The sequence below is a fragment of the Heterodontus francisci genome, chromosome 4, assembly GCF_036365525.1.
Source record: "Heterodontus francisci isolate sHetFra1 chromosome 4, sHetFra1.hap1, whole genome shotgun sequence".
NCBI lineage: Eukaryota > Metazoa > Chordata > Chondrichthyes > Heterodontiformes > Heterodontidae > Heterodontus > Heterodontus francisci.
The window spans coordinates 111,272,065-111,287,087 of NC_090374.1; the positions used below are offsets into that span (position 1 = coordinate 111,272,065).

A 15,023-nucleotide genomic window follows, 5' to 3' on the forward strand; every position below is an offset into this window, starting at 1 on the left:
AGCAGGGAAGTTATGCTGAACCTTTATAAATCTCTGGTTAGGGCCCAAATGGAGTATTGCATCCAGTTCTGGCCACCATATGTTTGGAAGGATGTGAGGGTCTTTGAGAGGGTGCAGAGGAGATTTACCAGAATGGTTCCAGGGATAGGGGATTTTAGTTACAAGGTTAGGTTGGAACAAATGGGATTGTTCTGCTTAGCTTGGAGATTGAGGGGAGATTTAATAGAAATTTACAAGGTTATGACAAGCTTGGGTAGGTTAGTCAAGGAAAATATGTTCCCATTAACAAATAGTACATGGACTAGGGGACACAGATTGAAAGTTTTGGGCAAAAGATGCAGAGTGAATATGAGGAAGCGCTTTTTTATGCAGCAGTTGGCAATAACATTGAACTCGCTGCCCACAGGGTTGGTGGAACTGGAGACGATCAATGTTGAAGTTTAATCAAATTTGGATGGCTACCTGAGAGAAATAGACTTGCAGGTGTACAGGGAGCGAGCCAGGGAGTGGGAGTGACTGCATAGCTCCGTGGAGAGCCGGCATGGACTCGATGGGCTGAATAGCCTCCTTCTGTGCCATAATACTTGATAGGTAAATTGGCTATTGTAAATTGCCCCTAGTGTAGGTAGGTGGTAGGAGAATTGAGGGAAGGTGGGGATGTGAGAGGGAAATGAGATTAATGTAGGATTAGTATAAATGGGTGGTTGATGGTCAGCACAGACTTGGTGGGCCGAAGGGCCTGTTTCAGTGCTGTATCTCTCTGACTCTATAAATGGGTCTAGAGTCACGTAAGCCAGACCAGGTAAGGACAGCAGATTTCCTTCTCTAAGGATATTCGTGAACCAGATGGGTTTTTACAACAATCGATAGTTTTATTGCTCCATTACTAAGACTAGCTTTCAATTCCCGATTTTTTAATTAATTCATTGAATTTATTAATTGAATTTATATTCCACGATTTGCCGTGGTGAGATTTGAATGCATGTCCCCGGGACATTAGCCTGGGCCTCTAGGTTACTAGTTCTTTGACATTATCACTACGCCACTGTCTCCCTAGTGTTGATGAAACTATCTGTTATATTTTGAAGCCCAGTTGTGATCTTTTTAACATAATTATGCTAAGAAACTTCTATTTTCTGAAAACTTATGGATTATTTCTAACAAATAAGTACCAATTTTTATCAAAACAATAAAAATAACATTTCCCACTGTCTTAGCTGTTAAATGCAATGAGCCACTGAGCTGTAAAGCTTACAATGGATAAAATTGGCCACAGTTCCCACTCTTGCTGCCTAGCCAGAGTGTTACAGTGCAAGTATGTAAGTAGACAACAATAAGAATAGATTGGAGTTAGCTGGGATTGCCTGTGTATAAGTACTCTGCTAACACTGAACATGAGAGAAGGGCTGCTGCAGCTGGCAAAATATCTGGAGCAGGGGACCACCTCTGGAGAGGAGGATTAGAAGAAATTTAAAGAGGATAAAAGATGTGAGTGAACTTTGTCAACTTTTATTGTTCTTTCATGGGATGTGGGCATTGCTAGCTAGGCCAGCATTTATTGCCTATCCCTAATTGCCCTCGAGAATGTGATGGTGAGCTGCTGCCTTGAACCGCTGCAATCCTTGGGGTGTAGGTACACCCACAGTGGTGTTAGGAAGGGAGTTCCAGGATTTTGGCGCAGCGACTGTGAAGAAACTGCAATATAGTTCCAAGTCAGGATGGTGTGTGGCTTGGAGGGGAATTTGCAGGTGGTAGTGTTCCCATGTATCTGCTGCCCTTGCCCATCTAGGTGGTAGAGGTCATGAATTTGGTAGGTGCTGTCTAAGGAGCCTTGGTGTGTTGCTGCAGGTGCATCTTGTAGATGGTTCACACTACTGCCACTGTGCGTCAGTGGTGAAGGGAGTGAATGTTGAAGGTTGTGGATGGGGTGCCAATCAAGCAGGCTGCTTTGTCCTGGATGGTGTCAAACTTCTTGAATGTTGTTGGAGCTGCACTCATCCGGGCAAGTGGAGAGTATTCCACCACTTTCCTGACTTGTGCCTTGTAGTTGGTGGACAGGCTTTGGGGCGTCAGTTGAGTTACTCGCTGCAGAATTCCCAGCCTCTGACCTGCTTATACCTTATTGATGATGATAGATCCATTTATGAGAGAAAATAGTTTCAAGTACTTACCATTCAACTAATGGTTTAGTAAATCATTCAAAAAAGAACAATGGTACATCAATATATAAAGTAGGCAATGAATAGTTTCTGCATATTAAAAGCATTTCTGGCACTACATTAAAAATTCATATTTCCTTTAGATATAAGGGCTAGGTTCTGCCACTCCATGAAACGTGTTGGCATAGTTAAAAATATTACTCATGTCTATCTCAACCACAGAACTGAGTTATCTCTACTAACAGATATGTAAGTAATGATCTGGGTTTATGGGAAGGGACATGCAGCTAAAAAGAACAAATATTGGAATACAGTGAGCTTAATTTCCCCTTAACCAGTCGGTCTATAATGAATGATTATTACCCTTAGGGTAGAAGTTCAAGAAGTAAATGGTATTTTAAAATAGTATCAGTGAAGTAGCAGAGGTGGAATGGTACAATAATTTAGCTGTTCTAGGTGGGTGGAACATCAGCTTAGAATTCACTGCTGGTGCAGTCAGATCAATTTTCATAAAAACAAACCAGGAGATTGTGATAACATTAAATACACTAGGATATATTACTGAGCAGAGAACAAAGAACAAAGAAGACTAAGGTTTTCCCCCCAGTGAACAGTAGTTAAGTATGACAGAGAATGAAAGAACTCGAGAGCAGTGAAAGATGCCACAAAAGCTGTCGGATATCCATTAAGCCAGGCCAGGCGACGTTAAGAGAAAATATACCATTTTTAATTAGATAAGGAAGATTGCCAGAATTATATCAGACAAGAAGAGGAACAAGCCTTGCTCCATGAGTTCGGAAATAAAAAGAAAAACTTTATATAATTTGAAAACCTCAGAACACGCCAAAATATTTACAAACAGCAATGGATAATGAGCAGATAATCTGAGAGATATTGGTTGAGGGACAAATATTGTCTAGGACATCAAGAAGAACTTCCTGCTCTTTGAATAGGGTCATGAGATATTGTATATCCATGTGAGAGGACAGGTAGGGGCTCATTTTCACATGTCATTTGAAAACCAGGACCTCTGACAGTGCAGCCCTCCCTCAGTTCTGCACTGAAGTGTCAGCCTAGATTATGTGCTCAAATCTCTGGACTGGAGCTTGAACCTGTAACCTGATTCTGAGGCAAGAGTGCTACCATTAAGTCAAGGCTGGCACCTTTTGGATATGCCCAAAATATTCAGAATTAAGTAACTTACTTCCCATTTTATGAAAGAACTGGTGCAGTGCTAAAGGAAATGCCATAGTTCATGGAAAAGAAACAGGGCATGAAGACCTGGCAATAGGTCAAATCCAGCACCGCCTACAGGACCAGTGCTAAGGATTTCAAAAGCAGCAGTCTTTTCAAAATAAGGGTACTGTTTCTGTACAATTTAACTATGCTTGATTTCAATACTAGCTTCCATAGTCCTGAAAAGTTGCTATTTTTGTTGTTTGTTTAATACAAAAATCATTCCTCATTGTATTCATGTCTCTAAAACAAGGATCCAATAGAAGATAGGATTAATGGCTTTGTCTCCTAATGGTGACTGGTCGGTGGCATCCAGATATGAAGCACTCCACCTCAAAAGGCCATGTACAATATTTGTAAGAACTATGTTCTGATTTGTGTTGGGATTCATCCAGACAGCATAACTGGCCAACACAGCATGCCAGCAAAGCATTGTTTAAAGTTAAATGACTTTCTGGTGCCATTGTGATTTTAGATCTGAATTTCTCTACATACTCCTATACATAAAATATGAAGATACAATAAACTTCAAGATTAGGCTAAATACTATATACTATATTCCTATATACTAACAATTATTATTGTAGTAGTACAGTTGTAGATAAACAATCTCCAAAAGAAAATTATGTGTAGAAGTGGCTCAGGTAAGGTACTGGCCAATTCTGATTCTGATCCTCATTTGATTAGTTTCTTCTTTGTTCCCCCGTACGCTTTCATTTAGGACAATGAATGGTGTTTAGGGTTGATATGGCATGAAGTAATTTTTACAGTTGGTATGCTTAATACAACTAAAACCTCTCTGTTCTGCCCTGAAAGAAAGCCTTGTTAAGTTTTCTTCTCTAAGCATGATGAGGAGCAATAGAACCTCTTCAAAGATGTAGGATGAAAAATGCGTACTGCACGTGGTCTTTAAAGGAAAATCTTTTTATACACATTAACATGAATTATTGTAGTTGGTGTGCAAGAAAAAGAAATCTAGAAAGCATAGTATAAATTAAAAAATCAAACTTTGATTCTGGACATTGTCTCTCTTCTATAGCTCAAGTTACAACAACTACTTATATTTATTTAGCACCTTTAACATAATAAAACGTCCCAAGGCACTTCACAGGAGCATTATAAAACAAAGTATGACACAGAGCCACAAAAGGAGATATTAGGTCAGATGTCAGAAAGCTTGGTCAAAGAGGTAGGTTTTAAGGAGTGTCTTAAAGGAGGAAAGCGTGGTGGAGATGTGTAGGGAGGGAATTATAAAGCTCGGGGCCTAGGTAACTGAAGGCACGGCCACCAATGGTAGAACAATTAAAATCAAGGATGCACAGGAGACCAGAATTAGAGGAGTGCAGATATCTTGCAGGTTGTAGGACTGGAAGAGATTACAGAGATAGGGAGGGGCGAGGCCATGGAGAGATTTGAAAACAAGGAAGAGAACTTTAAAATCAAGATGTTGCTTGATTGGCCAATGTCAGTGAGCACTGGGGTGATAGTGGAATTGGACTTGATGTGAGTTAAGACATGAGCAGAGTTTTGGATGACTTCAAGTTTATGGAGAGTAAAACTCCAGCCAGGAGTTGGAATAGTTAAGACTAGAGGTAAGGAAGGCATGAATAAAGTTACCTTCATAACATCATATTTGAGGTTTCTCAAGCTTCAGACAGGTTTGCTTGCCCCTACTGATCAAGTTTTTCCTGGCATTCTTCCATGGTTAGCTAAAATAAAATTTGCTCTTACTCTCAATGGTGTTTTCAACAACAACAACTTATATTTATATAGTGCCTTTAATGTAATTTAAAAAATCACAAGACTTCCTGCTTTCATTTTAAACTTTTATTTCTTCAATTTCAGTACCTTACACTGTCACAATTTCTCCGCCATGGTCTTCATTACTTTAGCTCGGTGTTTAGCTGACGCAAGGTGTGCTACTGTCAGGTTGTTTTAATCATTACAGTTATTTAAGGTTAATCTCTCCCTGGAGATGGATTTGTTTATACTACAAAGTGGTCATGCCAGCAGCCTGAGGCATAGTGAAGGTTAGTTGGGTTTGAATATTAGCCAAGAATGATTCAGTTCTTTCCATCTGAATATTTGTGCAATGGTCATCATCTTGAGCTATTTGTAAGTCATCATAATGCATTGTTACATTTTATGTTAATATCTCATTTAAATAAAGTGATTAAATTGTTTCTGACTGTAGTCATATTTCTATTATTTTACAACACAGCTAAAGGGAAAATACATACTTATTTTATCAAGTTTGTTTGACCACCTCTGTCTTTTTTACTCCTAGAAAATTGAAAATGGAAGATTTGCCAAATACAAGTACTTTAGCCATAAAATGATTAATGATTCAGACTTGTTTATGATTACAAAAAGGTAAGATTGTAAGCTTTTACAGCAGTTTGGGAAATCTGATTTGAAAATTGTGATTAATTTTTAACCCACATTTAACATTTTGCTACAGATTAAATACTCAACATCAAGCAATGCTGAAAAAAAGCATAAAAGACTTTTTCCACATTCATTATTATTGTTCTGCTCAACTGCTTGCAAGGTTTTGTGTCTTTGTAATCAAACTGCATTTGAACTGTGCATTTGAAAGGTTTTAGGCAAGAGGTGCAGGGGAGTGTGAAGAAGAACTTTTGTTCCCAGCGAGTGGTAATGACCTGGAAGTCACTGCCTAAAACGGTGGTGAAAGTGGAGATGATGAATGATTTTGAAAGGAAATTGGATGGGCACTTGAAGGAAATAAACTTGCAGAGCTAAGAGGATAGAACAGGGGAATGGGACTAACTGCTCACAGGGACACAGCATGGACTCGATTGGCTGAATGGCCTCTTTCTGTGCTTTTATGACTGATTCTGCACTATTTGGTGTCAATTATCACTCCCATAAGTGGACTTATCTCCTACAAACTTTGTGTCTTTATCTGCCCAAACCCAAGTAAATGCCGCATGATTGAAGGATTGAACAGAGAACGCTTGCCACTGCATTCCAGTTTACTAGAATATGTCCAAGAAATGCTTGAACCACTCAGCAAGTCTGGCAGCATCTGTGGAAAGAGAAGCAGAGTTCGCGTTTCGGGTCAGTGACCCTTCTTAGGAACTAGCAAATATTAGAAATGTCAAAGGTTATAAGCAAAGGAGGTGAGGATGGGGCAAGAGATAACAAAGGAGAAGGTGTAGATTGGACAAGGCCACATAGCTGACCAAAAGGTCATGGAGCAAAGGAAAACAATATGTTAATGGTGTGTTGAAAGACAAAGCATTAGTACAGATAGGGTGTTAACGGACTGAAGATTGGACAACAGCAAGTACAAACATGAAAAAAAACAGTGGGTAAGCAAACTGAACAAACTAAGATGAAATGAAATAAACAAAAAAAATTGTAAAAATGCTAAAAAGAAAAAAAAAATAAAAGTAAAATGGGGGGCCCGTCATGCTCTGAAATTATTGAACTATTTATATGACCTTTTGGTCAGCTATGTGGCCTTGTCCAATCTACACCTTCTCCTTTGTTATCTCTTGCTCCACCCCCACCTCACTTGCTTATAACCTTTGACATTTCTAATATTTGCTAGTTCCGAAGAAGGGTCACTGACCCAAAACGTTAACTCTGCTTCTCTTTCCACAGATGCTGCCAGACCTGCTGAGTGGTTCCAGCATTTCTTGTTTTTATTTCAGATTTCCAGCATCCGCAGTATTTTGCTTTTATTATACTAGAATATGTCATCTGCTGCAACATTTAATGGAAAATTTTTCACTCTATTGGACCAAGGTTCAGGCTATAAGTCAATAGACAAATATATTTAACAGGTAATGTCAGCCATGGCTCAATTAGTAGCACTCTTGCCTGTGATTCACAAGGTTCTGAATTCAAATCCCACTCTTGGCTTGAGCACAAAAATCAAGGTTAACACTCCAGTGCTATACTGTGGGTGTGCTGCACTGTCAGAGGCATTGTCTTTTGGATGAGACTTTAAATTAAACCCTGTCTGCTCAAAGATTGCATGGCACTATTTCAAAGAAGAGCAGGGGAGTTATCCCAGTGTCTTGGCCAATATTTATCCCTCAATCAACATCACAAAAACTGATTTTCTGGTCATTATCACATTGCTGTTTATGGGTGTTTACTGTGTGCAAATTGGCTGTTGTTTTTTTTTATATCACAGCAGTGATTGCACTTCAAAAGTATTTCATTGGCTCTAATGCACTTTGAGACATCCAGTGGTTGTGAAAAGCGCTATATTAATGGAAGTCTGTCTTTCTTTTGATGTAGCAGGTAAATGCACATTATTTGGTACAAACAGTATATTTGCAGTAATTACAAACTTAGATATTGTTCTTGCAATGCCAAAATAACAACCTGTGTTTACTCCCATCAGAAAATTGAGCCTTGAAATTGCAATAACTCATTTCTTATATAGAAAACTTGTACCACGGAGCTACTGATTTAATAGTCTCTTTTCAGACTGCTGGTTAGCATAAAGTCAGACAAAGGTACATTATACAACATCCTTTTAAAAATACTGAAGCAAAGGGTATTCAGACAACTATCACATAATTACATTAGTTTAACAGCTATTCACCTGTTGTCAATTACTAAGTGCATCTGCTATATACAGTAAAGTTCTTAACCTTATTTGTACCTGACCAAAATGTCAAGCTGACCAAATTTGAATACAGTTATTACTAAGCATAAATGTGTCAGAAATGCTTCTAAAGAATAATTAATCTGAAGTGACCCTTTCACATTCCAGGTTGTAATATATTTTCAGTTTGAAATGTTCCCTCACATACCTAACTACAGCTCTGCGTGTACTGTGGTCAACAATAACACATGCAATAGGGAATAGATCATGGGTAAAAATGCTTCATTTTTGTCAGTCACTGCATTCCTAAAAGTCCATTTTAGGTAGAGATTTGTAACGTCAGCTTTTGTAACATAATATGTCTCATCAGTTCTTACAACTCAATCCAGTGGAAAACTGGTAACTTCGTCTTGTATGTCAGCCTCAGACCATTCCAGCTAGGAGCTCTATAAGCACCAAGCCCCGATAAAATGTATCCAGGCTACTAAGAGAAGCAAAAGAAGAAATAGCGAAGGCTCTGACCATCATTTTCCAATCCTGTCTGGCTACAGGCGTAGTGCTGGAGGACTGCTAACATTGTACTTTAAAAAGGAAGGAAGGGATAGACCAAGTAATTACAGGCCAGTCAGCCTAACCTCAGCGGTGGGCAAATTATTGAAAAAAATTCTGAGAAATGGTATAAATCGTTATTTAGAAAGGCACGGATTAATCAAGGATAGTTAGCATGGATTTGTTAAGAGAAGGTCTTGTCTGAATAACTTGATTACAGTTTTTTGCAAAGGTAACAAGAATGTTTGATGTAGTCTACATGGATTTTAGAAAGGCTTTGACAAGGTCCCACATGGCAGACTAATCAGAAGATTAAAAGCTCATGGGATCCAAGGGAAACTGGCAAGTTGGATCCAAAGTTGGCTGAGTAGAGTGGCAGGAAGCAACAGGTAATGGTTGACGAGTATTTTTGTGACTGGAAGGCTGTTTCCAGTGGGGTTCTGCAGAGCTCAGTATTGGATCCCTTGCTGTTTGTGGTGTATATAAATTAATTAGATTTAAATGTACAGGGCATGATCAAGAGGTGTGCAGTTGCTACAAAAATTGACTGTGTAGATGATAGTGAAGAAGAAAGCTGTAGGCTACAGGAAGATATCAATGGACTGGGCAGGTGGGTAGAAAAGTGACAAATGGAATTCAGTCTGGAGAAATGTGTGGTAATGCATTTGGGAGGGTAAGCAAGGTGAGGGAATTCACAATAAATGATAAGGTACTTTGAAGTGTAGGGGAACAGAAGGACCTTGGAGCGTACATGCACAGATCCCAGAAAGTAACAGAACAGTTAGATAAGGTGGTTAAGAAGGCATATGGAATACTTTCCTTTATGGCTGAGGCATAGTGTATAAGAGTAGGGAGGTTATGCTAGAACTGTATGAAACATCAGTTAGATCACAGCTAGAGTACTGCATATAGTTCTGGTCGCCACATTACAGGAAGAATGTGATTGTGCTAGAGAGATTTGAGAATAATCCCAGGAATGGAGAATTTTTGATATGAGGAAAGATTGAATAAGCTTGGAATAAAAATAAGAAATGCTGGAATCACTCAGCAGGTCTGGCAGCATCTGTGGAAAGAGAAGCAGAATTAACAGATGCTGCCAGACCTGCTGAGTGGTTCCAGAATTTCTTGTTTTTAGTTCAGATTTCCAGCATCTGCAGTATTTTGCTTTTATTGAATAAGCTTGGGTTGTTTTCTTTGGAGGCTGAGGGGAGATTTAGTTGAGGTATATATAATTATGAGGGGCCTAGATAAGAGTCAATAGGAAGGGCCTATTGCTGTTAGCAGAAAGATCAACAATCAGGTGGCATAGATTTAAAGTAATTGATAGAAGACTTAAAGGGGAGTTGAAGGGAATTTTTTTCACCCAGAGAGAAAGCTATGCCTAGAAGAGTGGTAGAAGCAGAAATCCTCACAGTGGCGCAGTGGTTAGCACTGCAGCCTCACAGCTCCAGGGACCCGGGTTCGATTCTGGGTACTGCCTGTGTGGAGTTTGCAAGTTCTCCCTGTGTCTGCGTGGGTTTTCTCCGGGTGCTCCGGTTTCCTCCCACAAGCCAAAAGACTTGCAGGTTGGTAGGTAAATTGGCTGTTATAAATTGTCACTAGTGTAGGTAGGTGGTAGGGAAATATAGGGACAGGTGGGGATGTTTGGTAGGAATATGGGATTAGTGTAGGATTAGTATAAATGGGTGGTTGATGGTCGGCACAGACTCGGTGGGCCGAAGGGCCTGTTTCAGTGCTGTATCTCTAATCTAATCTAAAACATAGAAAATAAAAACTTGCATATGCACTTGAAGTGCCATAACCTACAGGTTACAGACAAAGAGCTGAAAACGGGGATTAGGCTGGATAACTCTTTTTTTGGCTGGCACAGATACATGGACTGAATGGGCTCCTCCTATGTTGTAAATTTTCCATGGGCTGAATTTTAAGGGAACCAAGTAGACAGGAACAGAGGCGTGGGGAGGGACATAAAATCGGGACAGGACACATCGGACAGGAAGCTGTGATATCCCATCCCGATTTTGTCCATGGTGGCGGAGATCTGACGGTGATGCAGGCAGTTAGCTTTTAAGATAGTTAACAGGCCAAATCAATGCGATTTTATGGAGTGGATTGAATTTTATTAACAGTGCACAGGTCTCAGGACTTCAGAGTCATCTTGCATTCCCTGACCCTTTGACCGTGTCTGGGGTGTTGATCCTGCTCCTCCCAATGCTCCGTCCTGCTTTGCCAGCTGCAAGGCCCAAGAGGATGAAGGCATTAAGAGCTTCTCCCTTTCGCAGCACAAATGAGATTATTGAGTTGCTGCTGACCTCCTCTGCAATCTGCAGCCATGCCTGCTTGTTTTGGCTCCCAGATCTCCTCCTCCCATCCCTCGTGCACAAGATGTCCCTCTCCTCCCTTGCAGCCTGCAAAAGTACCTCGAGGGAGGCATCAAGGAAGCGTTGGGCTGGCCGGGGTCTCCTCTCAGCCATCTCTAAATATCCACTATGACCACCTCCTCTTGCTGCCCTTCAGAATGCAGAGTTTAGTGCAGGCTGGCAGCCCTTTAAAAATGGCACCAGCACCTCAGTAAGTGTCAGCTGACACCATGCTCCCCACCTCCGGACCCGACCCCAACCAGCAATTGGTCGGAGTTCACGGCTAATTAAGCTTAATTGGTTTGCCATCGCTGAATCATGTTCAGCTGGGCACTCCTGACCCTGACGTGCCTTGCGTCAGGTCCTGGTCCTGACAGCGGAACCGGGTTTTCCGTTATAAAATTCGGCCCTATGTTTCTATGTTCAAAACCCACAGAATATTTATATTCAATGTGAAAAACTATATGCATATAAAACTGTGATACAGCCTTGTGGCACAAGTTGGTGTTTCAACACGCTGCTCAAAGATTGGAAAGAAATCCATTTCTGGTCTCAGCCAGGTTATTTGGGATGGTAAGGTGGTGACTTGTGAAGCACAGGCCAATTGCTTAACAGGAAGTAAAAGCTCATGCATTTCATAACGAGCTGCTGTAGAGTAGAGAACATGTAATTTGCAATAATATTTGGATATGACAAATTAAGTTCTTTGTCTTTGTGGTGTCATTGATATTCTATCTTACTGGTTACACGGGGCTAAAGTCTGCTACTATTCATCAACTTCATCACATTATGGACTTCTGACTAAGTTTGGGCTCCCTCTTACTTTGTCCTCCCTTCTCTGTTTAATACCAGAACATATCCATCCTAAAAAAATTAGAGAGGTGTTGAGGAAAAATCTTTTCACCCAGAGGGTGGTGGGGATGTGGAACGCTGACTGAAAGGGTAGTTGAGGCAGAAACCCTCAACTCATTCAAAAGGAGTCTGGATATGCACCTCGAGTGCCGTAATCTGCAGGGCTATGGACCAAGTGCTGGAAGGTGGGATTAGAATGGGTGGATTATTTTTTGGCCAGCACAGACATGATGGGCCAAGTGGCCTCTTTCTGTGCCGTAAACTTTCTATGATTCTAATGTTGCTATGTAACCACACCTATGTAACTTGTGTTTCCCTGTGTTCTAGTGTTGTGTTTTGGCTGCTGCTCTGTACATGAAGCAATCACTTCTATTTTCATTCTTTTCTTTTCTCTACCTCTGCTAGACCTGTCCCTCCAGTCATCATGCCTCCTCTCATTTCTTCCCTCTCAAGTATGCTGCCCCCTCAAATCCCAACCCTAAAATTTCAGCATTCCTTCACCTACTTGCCTGCTTCCTACTGAATGTCTTTTCACTTGTGAACAAGACCCTTGCCTTCCATGAGCTTATTGTGGGCGACTGCATCAACACCTTGGCCTTGATGGAATCTTGGCTAATGGGTAATGACACCTTCCCCCTCACTGAAATCTCCTCATCTAGCTATACCTTCCACCAGTTGTCCCAGCCAGACCACCGCTTTGGTAATTTAGCTCTTATCACCACATCTGACCTTGGCCCATCTCCCTGAAATTACCATCTGTCTAACTGTCAGCCCTCAATTTGCCACAACAATTTTGCAGCTACTACTCTGGACAATCACACCCTCACCTTCACCTCTGATGCCCTTGACTCCATTAAAACTTTTACTCTCTCACACCTTAGTCATTCCCTCAGGTATGGCCCTTAAGTGCAAGGGTGGTAGACGTGAACGTTAATGGTCGACAACTGATTTAGTCATTCAGATCTAGCTGGACCACATAAAGCACGATAAAGTCCTGCTGTCATCTGCTAAAACTGCTCAATATTCCAGAATCATTTTGGAATGCAAAGATAACCTGTGGCTTCTCTTCACTCAAACTATTTCCTTAAATCCCTATCCACTTACTCCCTCCACCCTCACCTGCAATATGTGCAAGAAACTCATAGACTTCTTTGGCACTAAGATTTAGACCATCCATTAACTGCCTCTGTAGGTTCCCCCATGACCTAACTGAACTCTCATCCGACATTCCCTCTAAGTTGCGCGGATGTGCCATGCAGGAGACTAACAGGCCACACACAAGCAGCAGTCCCTTTCAGATACACGGCTGCGCAGCAATCCTAAAGGGACGTACAATGCAACAAACGGACTGCACACAGAGAAGGGCAATTAAAGGGAACCTTGCTGATGTCTTTTTCCAGTTTCTCCCTTAGCTCCCCTCTTGCTGTCCGTGAGCTCAGCTTGTCCATGAGTCCCACCTCCTGCTCCCTTTAGACTATTCCCACCAAACTGCAATCACTCAACATCCCTTCCTGGTTCCAGTGTTAATTGACACTGTTAACAGTTGCCTTTCCTCAGAAGTTGCTCTCCTCCCCTTCAAATCTGCTGTTAACATTCCTCTTCCTCAGAAAAAGCCAGCTGACTCTTCTGTGCTTGCAAACTACCACCCCCATCTCCAACCTCCCTTTCCCCTTTCCAACACCTCTCCTCCATTGTCCAGCTGGGTGTGACTGCCCTCACCCAGTTCCATTCCTATCTATGTCGTGACCTTGCTTGCTGCCCCTGCATTGCTAGCTGTGGAATTCTCCAAGGATTTATCCTTGGCCCCCACCTATTTCTCATCCATGTGCTTTCCCTCGATGACAGCATCAGCGGCACAGTGGCGCAGTGGTTAGCACCGCAGCCTCACAGCTCCGGCGACCCAGGTTCAATTCTGGGTACTGCCTGTGTGGAGTTTGCAAGTTCTCCCTGTGTCTGCGTGGGTTTCCTCCGGGTGCTCCGGTTTCCTCCCGCAGCCAAAAGACTTGCAGGTTGATAGGTAAATTGGCCATTATAAATTGCCCCTAGTATAGGTAGGTGGTAGGGGAATATAGGGACAGGTGAGGATGTGGTAGGAATATGGGATTAGTGTAAGATTAGTATAAGGTTCAAGAGTTCACCTACCTAGGCTCAACTATCACCAGTAACCTGTCTCTAGATGCAGAAATCAACAAGCGCATGGGAAAGGCTTCCACTGCTATGTCCAGACTGACCAAGAGAGAGTGGGAAAATGGCGCACTGACACGGAACACAAAAGTCCGAGTGTATCAGGCCTGTGTCCTCAGTACCTTGCTCTATGGCAGCGAGGCCTGGACAACGTATGTCAGCCAAGAGCGACGTCTCAATTCATTCCATCTTCGCTGCCTCCGGAGAATACTTGGCATCAGGTGGCAGGACCGTATCTCCAACACAGAAGTCCTCGAGGCGGCCAACATCCCCAGCTTGTACACACTACTGAGTCAGCGGCGCTTGAGATGGCTTGGCCATGTGAGCCGCATGGAAGATGGCAGGATCCCCAAAGACACATTGTACAGCGAGCTCGCCACTGGTATCAGACCCACCGGCCGTCCATGTCTCCGCTTTAAAGACGTCTGTAAACACGACATGAAATCCTGTGACATTGATCACAAGTCGTGGGAGTCAGTTGCCAGCGTTCGCCAGAGCTGGCGGGCAGCCATAAAGACAGGGCTAAAATGTGGCGAGTCGAAGAGACTTAGTAGTTGGCAGGAAAAAAGACAGGCGCAAGGGGAGAGCCAACTGTGCAACAGCCCTGACAAACAAATTTCTCTGCAGCACCTGTGGAGGAGCCTGTCACTCTAGAATTGGCCTTTATAGCCACTCCAGGCGCTGCTTCACAAACCACTGACCACCTCCAGGCGCGTATCCATTGTCTCTCGAGATAAAGAGGCCCAAAAGAAAAGAAAGTATAAATGGGTGGTTAATGGTCGGCACAGACTCAGTGGGCCGAAGGGCCTGTTTCAGTGCTGTATCTCTAAATCTAAATCAAATCAAAACATGAAATCTGTTCCACATATACGCTGGTGACACCCAGCTCTACATCACCACCACCTTTACATCACCACCACCTTTCTCAGCCCCTCCCCTATCTCTGATTTGTTGCTTGTCCAACATCCAGTGCTGGATCAACAAAATTTCCTCCAACTAAATATTGGGAAGACTGAAGCCATTGCCTGATGCACCCAGATTTACATAGACTAATCCAGCAGCAGCCTGACAGAATCATATTCACCGAATAATCCC

The 15,023-nt window shown here is 42.1% G+C and overlaps 1 protein-coding gene across 1 annotated transcript in view; it reads left to right on the forward strand.

The window, feature by feature from the left end:
* Positions 1–15,023, forward strand: part of vps13a (vacuolar protein sorting 13 homolog A) — a 609,759-nt gene that overhangs the window by 575,025 nt on the left and 19,711 nt on the right. The window contains exon 69 of the mRNA XM_068029994.1: positions 5,683–5,768. Within this exon, the coding sequence (XP_067886095.1) occupies positions 5,683–5,768 (86 nt within the window). The remainder of the gene's footprint in view (positions 1–5,682; positions 5,769–15,023) is intronic.